We start from the raw sequence: 8,835 nt of genomic DNA, 5'->3' as shown, positions 1-8,835 counted from the left end.
TCAGGCGGGCAGGCAGTTGTAGCCGAGCTCCCGATGGTATCGATAGGAGGCGGGGTGTCAAGGGCGCGGCGGGATGTTTGAAATGGACGGCAGCAGCCCAGGCGCCTGGCTGTAGGTGGGTGGGCGGGGCCAAGGTGCGGTGAGCTGCGAGGGGGAGCCGTAGCTATGGCGACCAAACGAATGGCCAGGTGAGGCCTAGTGGAGGCGAGTCTGATGCCTTCTCTACCTATTTTACCTACCTGTATGCTGGTTGTGGTTATTGGGCGGATGGGAGTTTGCAACAGTATTCGGAGGAGGGCTTTTCAAATTAGGCGAAGGCTGTAAATGTCATATGCACTGTTTCTTGGGAGTAAGTGTAACGATTTATTTAGCTATTTACATCTTTTCTTCCCACCAAAGCAGCTTCATATATTGTCCTTGGCTCTGCTCCTCCATTTTGTCTTCATCCTCTGATGTATATTAGCATTTGGTTTGTGCTTGGTCTCGACTGCTCCTGTGTGTTAATGCTCACACTTAGTATGTTTTGTGATTCTTGCGTTCTCCGTTTTATCTTTGCAGCAACAACCCTGTGAGGTAGGTTAGATTGAGAGAGTGTGATTGGCCCAAAGTTACTCAGTAAGCTTCTGTGGCAGAGTGCAGATTTGAACCTGGGTCTCCCAGATCCTACTTCAGCACTCTAACTGCTGCACAGTGACTCTCACTCTAGCTGAGATGGGTTGCCTAAATCAGAATCTTGGAATTCCTCAGCAAAACTAGAGACTGCATGATCACCAGTTACTGCAATTGAAAATGGTCTCATACTTTTCTCCAGTATATTTGAATTTCACATCATTGCGACTTGCTTTGCCTTCTGGCAAAATGTTCGTTTAAAGGAACAAAATGTCAGTCTTTAGAGTGCATCTGAAGAAACGGGCTCTAGTCTATAAAAGTGTGATGTTCGTTAGTGCCCAAGGTGTCACAAGATTCCTGTTTAGTTTTTCTGCCATAGGCCAACATGATTATTTCTTTAGTAGTAAATGTAAACAAGATTGCTCAGTTAATCTAAACTGGGTCTATTCATCAAATGCTTGTACATCTGAGATGGTGAGCTCTAGTCCAAGAAGTTTATGCAATAAGAAAATGTGGCATCTGAAAGACTACCACGAGATTCCTACCTCCACTCCCATTTGTTGTGACAGACTACCCCTACGGGGTCTGTTACCCAGGTTAAACGGGTGTCTGGTGGAAAACAACCTGAAGAAGAGGTTTGCATTTTGAAATGCTCCCCTATGTTATAAACTCCCTGTATAAACTAGCAGAGTAAGCAAGCCATCGAATCTTTCTCCATGGTTGTGTTAGCTTTCTATTTATACAGAATTTTTCATGTAAAGTGGCATTTTAAAAATCCTGCAGTTCAAACTGGTGGAGTCTGTTCGACAGCTTTGGGACTTTGCCACTTCATTCTCTTGTGTGTGTGAACCAGGCTTAACATCGCTACATCATCTTCACTCTCTGCTGAAGCTCAGATGGAGATTTACTACCTCCATGAGATCCAAATTAGACTTGTAAGGAGGCAATTCATATGTATTTGTCCATATATCTGGTCATTTGTCCATATGTATTTGTCCATATATCTGGTCATTCACACATAATGTGCCTTTAGAGATCTGCTTTAAAACAAAATGGAGGATTCAAGTGAAACAAATACATCCCTCATTCCCCTCCTTAATCCCTCAGTGTTTCATTATTTGAAACATTTTATTTTCTAAGTGTTACACCTGAGCTTCAGGCAGTGGATCCCAGTACAGTAAAGAAGAGGCAGAGGTAAAACTTCTGTCTTGCATGCTTCAAAAAATATACCTACCTTTGCTTTCCATAAGAATGGGCAGACACACGAAAATGTCCTCATGTGGATTCTTCATTGTCTAGTGTAGCCCAGGGAATCTATATGATACGTATATCAGAAGTAGCCATGTTTTAGGGGGCAAAGTCTGGCCTTTCATCACCCTGAGAAATATGATTTTTATTGAGGCTAGTTTATGCATTTACTCCACAGGCAGCTTGGTATTCTTAAAACAAGTTCCAAATCGTCACCTGGTGGTCAAAGTCATAGTGGACTCAAACTGAGTGAGTACAGTGTTTGTTTCACAGTGTGAACATTTAAATAGTCCTGCTGTTCTTAATAAAAGCATCATAAGTCTGTTTTTGTGCTGCAGGGCAGGAGTTTGCCTACTTAATCATCATTGATTTTGAGTCTACATGCTGGAGAGAGAGCAGAAAACATTACAGTCAAGAAATAAGTAAGTGGAGATGGTCCAGAAACAATCATAACAATATCCCAAAAGATTCAAAATGGAAAATCAAAATGAGCTTGTTCAGACATAGTTCATACAATTTCTTTGCTTTTTTTGACTACCTTGTTGCAAATTCTGTAGGGTATTCATGTCTTGAAATCTGATGTATTTGAATGATTAGTGTAGCTATTTTCAAGATGTGTCAGTTATTCTCCCTGGATATGTCTTCTTGCAGTTCCTCAGCTCATTCAACGTATTCTCCAATTGAGGCTGCAATCCTGAGATTTCTAGTATGTTTGTGCATATATGAAATACCACATAAATGAGATATGAGCAAATTTGTTTCCAATACTGTAAAATATCTAGATCATATGACTTGCAAACTGAGAGCGGAACTACAAGTGATAAAAGGCACAGGTTGGACACTTGTCAGCTTCCCTCAAGTTTTGATGGGAAATGTAGGCGTCCTGGCCTTGCAGCTTGGCTCTCCGACTGCTGTCCAATGGACTTTTCAACTGTCACTTGTCCAACATTCCGCCAAGCTGCCTACATTCCCCATCAAAACTTGAGGGAAGCTGACAAGTGTCCAATCTGTGCCTTTTGTCACTTGTAGTTCCGCTCTGAGTGGCTGTTAATCTGAGCTCTAGTTTAACGTTTATGGTAAAATGAAAGCATTTATGGCCATATGCTTTTCTTGTAGTTGAATTTCCAGCAGTTTTATTAAACACCTCAAATGGGGAAATTGAATCTGAATTCCATATGTATGTCCAACCTCAGGAGCATCCAATTCTCTCTGAATTTTGCACAGAGCTAACAGGCATTACACAGGTAAGAGAGTTTTGCTTTTATTAGTATTAATTTCAGAAACTGATTTTGAAAGTGCATTGATGTTATTGAACTTGGATTTAGCTAGTAACAGTATTGTTAATGTAAGGGAACAGAACATTTACTGTAGTACTTCAAGGTACCTTGTTCTTTTCTATCAAGAATCAAGTTGATGAAGGAGTCCCTTTGCCTATATGCCTGTCTTCATTTTCTAAATGGATTCAAAAGCTACAAAAGGAGAAGAAAATAGTTTTTGATTCAGTTCAGTCAAACGCTGCTTGTGAAGGAAAATTATGTGCTTTTGTCACCTGGTCAGGTAATTCAGTTCCTTATAAATTTTGGGGTGGGTGGGGAGATATTTTAAAAGAATTACATTTCTTCCCCTGAAGTTCAGCAGTTAATAAATGTTATTGCACTTGTTAGAAACAAACCCACTACAGAGAAGAGTTACTGGCAGAATTGTGGCGGCCTTGTGTTGTTGCCATAGTTCTGGTTTGACAATTTGGTTTGACGGTTTGGAAATATTTGTGCTCCCATGATCCTGTCCAGCTCGGAAAGAAAGCTCAGTTCTACAGGTTATAGAAATTAAACAGATTTCCTTGTATCTGATTTGGATGTGTGTGTTTTTTAACTTTTGCTGATTGTGAGGCGAGACAAAGAGCTATGAGGACGGGGAACCTCTGTTCCCTGATTGGTAGAAATATTAAGTCTGACGCCATTCTGTTATTTTACCAGAATTTGCTACACACCTTTTTGCAAGCCTGTCTTTACAGCATAAGGAGCAGAATCTTTTTTTTTAAATGCTGAAGTTCTCTGAATGCTTATATTTTGCATAAATCTGAAATTCTGCCAATTGGAGTTGGGTGGCAAAGCTGTGGAATGCATGCATCAAGCCTGCCATGTTGTGCTATGCTGCTCACTGGGTATCCTGTAGTGGTGGAAAGAGCCCTTAAATCAGAGATGACTTGTGGTGACCCCTGGTGGGGTTTTCATGGCAAGAAACTAACAAAGGTGGTTTGCCATTGCCTGCCTCTGCAACCTTGGTCTTCATTAGAGGTCTCCCATCCAATTACTAACCAAGGCTGACCCTGCTTAGCTTCTGAGAGCTGGCGAGATGAGGCTCACCTGGGCTATCCAGGGCAGGGTGGGGTATCTTGTACCCACCTTAATTTCCTGTTTTTAGAACACAGACAATAATGGCTTGTATTCTCTTACTTGGATCTGCGAACAGCAGCAGGTTTTGCCAGCACAAGGATATTCCTCCTATGCAAGGGGCTCTTCTGCCAGTGGAAAAGTGCTTTGGCTCAGAGAAAGGCACCTCTGAGAACAGAGAGTGCGGTGGGATGTAAGTCAGTGCCTGCTTGTCAAAAAGCAAACGAGTAAAAACTGTGAATTTTGCATGCTGCAGAAATCACAGGGATTCCAAGTGGGTGGAACTCTGCATTAGTTCAGAATGCCAGCTATACAAATGGTGATGATAAAACACACTTGATTGCCACGGGACTAAAATATACAATGTTTATGGCAATCTGTGTTTGATTCTTGTACAGATTGGGATCTAGGGGTTTGCTTGCAGTATGAATGCAAACGGAAACAGCTGCGGAAACCAGATATTTTAAACTCCTGGATAGATCTCAGGGCAACTTACAAGGTAAGAACATCAGTGGATTGTGAAACACTTGCTGGTCTGTAATGGCCATGGGAAGACATTTACTAATTCATTCTCTGTCATCCAAATGTGTTGCTCTTGTAACGTGGAGCCTATCTGCCTCTAAAAAAAAGACAGTGTTTTTAGAGAAAAGTGGTGTTTCTAGATTGTTTATAATGTACGTGTAAGGTGCCATCAGGTTACAGCCGACTTACGGAGACTCCATTGGATTTCAAGGCAAGAGACAAACAGAGGTGGTTTGCCATTGCCTACCTCTGTGTAGCAACCCTGGACGCCCTTGATGGACTCCCTTGGTGGGCTGACCCTGCTTAGTTTCCACGATCTAATAAGATCAGGCTAGCATGGGCCATCAAGGTCTGTTTATAAAATTTTCACATTATTTCTATGTGTTTCTTTTTCTGACCGCTTACCTTCTTACTGTTTTTGTTTCTCTTTTGCTGTTCCATCAGTATATTCTTCCACTGATAGTTTGCATAACCTTTCTGGGTTTGTACTTCTCTGGACCTTCTTCAGCGTGTGGTTTGGTTTTTCCACGTTGGACATGTAATGATGTTAAGCATCACTATGTGCATTCATTTCTTACTGGTAAATATTAAGCAGCAGTAGGGGAACAGTCAGATCATTATTCCGATTGTCTCAATTTCCTTTTTTTGACATGGCCTTGGCAGCACTCCAGTTACGGAATTAACTTGGCCTTTAAACCATTGGTTAGAAAGATTTTGTGTTAGTGAGTTTTTGGTATATCGTCTGGTTGACTTCTCTCCTCATCCCCATTATTTTCTGTTAATTTTTATTGTTTTTTGTTTGTGACCAGGGCTTTTTTTCCAGCTGGAACGTGGTGGATCAGAGTTCTGGCACCTCTTAAAAATGGTCACATGGCCAGTGGCCCTGCCCCCTGATCTCCAGAAAGAGGGGAGTTTAGATTGCCTCAGCGGCACAGAGGGCAATCTAAACTCCCCTTTGTCTGGAGATCAGGTGGCAGGGCCACCGGCCATGTGACCATTTTCGCCGAGGGTGATCTAAACTTTAAAAAAAACCTCCCCCTTGTTCCAGCTGACCCAAAGTGATGTCATTGTGCGGTCCTGAGTTCCACCACCTCTTTTCCCAGAAAAAAAGCCCTGTTTGTGACGATACTGCACTGGACACGAATGCCATTTCCCACTAACTGAAGGTGTTTCCGTCAGTGGAATGGAACGTTCTTGCCTGCCCTTCTAATTACAGAACGTTGCTCTGGGGTGGGGGCAGTGTCAGAGGACCCTTAGGAACTACAGAAGGGGGAACTTGTAGCTTAAATTGAGCAGGGCTTTGTTTTGTTTTTTGTTAACCATTGGGGAGCAATGTCTTAAACTCAAAGACCTGCGCGAAAATGTTTACTGTATGAGCGCTTAACACTATGCTGCGTTTATAAGACCTTGCAATAGTTACGAGGAAAAACATAGACTCCTGTTTATCTGTTTATCTTCTCCTAGCTCTTCTACTCAAGGAAGCCCCAAGGATTAAATGGTGCTTTGCAGGATGTGGGGATCATATTCGCAGGACGACAGCATTCTGGTGAGCATGGTTTTCAGGTTTCTTGGGCAAGGGCATTAAATGCAACCATTTAAGTAAATTACGCCTGTGGGATTTTCCCAGCTATATATAAAATGAGTCGAGCTCTATGAAACAGGAATGAGTCTTTGCAAAGGTGCACCTGAGAGGGAAGAGATAGGATAGCTCAGGAAATAGGCCTGCTGCCAAGAGTGTGCTGCTTAGCTCTGCTACTTCTTGAGATCCCTTTTTAACTTGAGATCCCTTTTTAACTTGAGATCCCTTTTTAACTAGAGTTGGCATTCATTGTACTTGTGACATTTTGCAGGGAAAGTATGTCCTCTCTTGCTGAACTATACGGTCCTGTCATCCACTGCTCATGGAAAACTGACGAAGCAGCAGAAAACCAGTCTACCCATATGGATTAATTTAATTCTGAATCTGTTCTGTAAAAATTCGATTCAGCTATTCCTTGTCAGTTCACTAGGCCGTGTTTTGCTTTCCCCTGCTTAATATACATGGCTGTTTACAACCATATGATTCCTGGTTTTCCAAAGGGCTGGATGATTCTCGGAACACGGCTCGCCTTGCCTGGCGGATGATCTGCGATGGATGTGTGATGAAAACCACTAAATCTTTGGATAAGGTTAGTGGTTTCTTTTTTCTTGGTGCATATCCCTGAAGAACACAGACCAAGTGAGGATTTTGCTGACGCAACAAACTCAGATCTTGATCTTGATATGAAGGATTCCAAGGCAGATTTTTCTCGCTTGTCATAGACTCTCTTTTTCTGTTGTTCCCCTCCCCTCCAAAATCTCTTCATCTGTTTATGGAATCTTTAGGCAACTCCAGCAAAGAACTCTATTGCTAGATTTCTGAGTGGAAAGCCTACTGAGGGCAGCCCTGTGGGAAGCAATGATGGTACAAAAACATCCGATTTGGACAAAAACAGACAAGGTGAAGGAACCGCAGTGATTAAAAATGACACTGGAGAAGAACAGCAGGAGTATGTCCCTGTGTGTGTGTATGGAAGCATCCCCATTACACCAAGATATGGGTCAAAAGCCGCCGGATGCAGCCATGTCCCAAGCTGTGCGACTCCATGCACAGGCAGACTTGGTTCTCCTTTTGGCTGTCTTCAGCCTTCCTCTTTAGGTATCCGAACTGGCCTAAGCAACGATCCTCTGATGGCGAATTCCCCAGCCCATAATGCAGGACTTGTGCTGGTCTCAACTACGCTTTCCTCCGTCAACGTTTCCAATATGGATATCGGTACTACTTCTGATTGTTTGTCAATGTTGGCTGATTGGGAGGATTTTGCCTTAATACCAGAATCTCAGCAAGATCAAAGTTCAGAATGCGTACAGTTTCAGGATGACTCAAACAATCAGAGTTCACCAGTCTCAGGAGACAGAACAGATATGAGTGAATCAGACATGACAAAGAGGCAATCTGAAAGTGTTGCTGAAGCGACTCCGAATGTGGAACGCTCAGAGTCTGTTGTGTACAAAAGCCCCAATACTACGATCTATTATAAAGGTATAGCTCCAAGTAAATCTTCAAACACTTCTGTTTTTAAGCTCCCCACAGCAAAGATAAATACGTCTTCCTTGATATTAAATGGAGATCACCTTGCGTCCCCTTCTTCTGAAGCTCCAAAGAGGAAGCCTTCCAGTCCACAACCTGTTCCTCCAGCAAAAAAGCAGCCCTTTATAATATATGAAGATAAAAGTGCATCATCTGCTAATTCTTCCAGAAGCTCAGGATCACATCGAGTGCCCTGTGGCATCTTAAACTCCTCCATCAATCAAAACCGATCTTTCTGGTGTACGGAAACCAGGAAAATGACCCCTCCTTTATGCAAATGTGGTCGGAGAGCTAGAAGGCTTCAAGTATCCAATGGTGGGCCCAATCATGGTAAAGCATTCTACTGTTGCCCAGTGGGAAAACAGGAGGGAAACCGAAAGGGCTGTGGTTATTTCAAATGGGAGCATACACTTCTAAAAGAGAAATGCATGCTTCCTTCCCCTACCTCCAGCACTGGAGGGCTTCCATCTCCTGTAACAATTTTACATTCATCGGGAAATATTCAAAAGAAATGCCTGGCTCTCCGACCTTCTATGCGAACCTAACAACACAGTCTCAGTTTGCATCTGCTACAGTGTGTGTGCCTGCCAGTTAGGAGGGTACTAACTTTGTTTTCCCAGGAGCATAATTGTCCACAAATATATTGTGGAGCTGATGATGCAAACATTCAAGAATCAAAGGGGCAGGGATGGGCCACAGTGGGAGAGACATTTAAACATTCCTGAATCTGGAGGGGTTAGACTCTGTGGTCAGGATTAATTGGAATGGAGAACAGCTCCTGGGTTTGCCCGTTGCAATGTGCTTATTTTTTACACATACCAAGCTTACAATTATGAAATCCCTTTTTATGACTATATACATTACACTGATATTACCAGATAACTGGAACCATGCATACATCCTGGGATTAAAAATAAGAAAAGTACCCACAGAGCTTTCCCCTCTGTTTGCCTT

At 42.6% G+C, this 8,835-nt stretch overlaps 1 protein-coding gene across 1 annotated transcript; it reads left to right on the top strand.

Moving 5' to 3' along the window:
- Positions 1–111: 111 nt before the first annotated feature.
- Positions 112–8,797, top strand: ERI2 (ERI1 exoribonuclease family member 2). The gene is made up of 9 exons (XM_054993003.1): positions 112–188; positions 2,036–2,106; positions 2,196–2,279; positions 2,974–3,101; positions 3,261–3,414; positions 4,649–4,749; positions 6,237–6,318; positions 6,852–6,940; positions 7,137–8,797. The coding sequence occupies exons 1-9, from the start codon at positions 166–168 to the stop codon at positions 8,424–8,426; spliced, it is 2,022 nt and encodes a 673-aa protein (XP_054848978.1). The 5' UTR covers positions 112–165; the 3' UTR covers positions 8,427–8,797.
- Positions 8,798–8,835: the final 38 nt, after the last annotated feature.

This window comes from Eublepharis macularius, chromosome 12, assembly GCF_028583425.1.
Source record: "Eublepharis macularius isolate TG4126 chromosome 12, MPM_Emac_v1.0, whole genome shotgun sequence".
Classification (NCBI taxonomy): Eukaryota; Metazoa; Chordata; class Lepidosauria; order Squamata; family Eublepharidae; genus Eublepharis; species Eublepharis macularius.
This window is presented reverse-complemented; position numbering and strand designations above follow the sequence as displayed.

What these genes read in the sequence shown, in the direction of transcription:
- ERI2 (XM_054993003.1), top strand. Translation starts at nt 166, where the DNA reads ATGGCGACCAAACGAATGGCCAG. An exon ending in AGCTAACAGGCATTACACAG is followed by an intron (nt 3,102 to 3,260) that starts GTAAGAGAGTTT and finishes TTTTCTATCAAG; the next exon opens with AATCAAGTTGATGAAGGAGT. An exon ending in CCACTAAATCTTTGGATAAG is followed by an intron (nt 6,941 to 7,136) that starts GTTAGTGGTTTC and finishes TGGAATCTTTAG; the next exon opens with GCAACTCCAGCAAAGAACTC.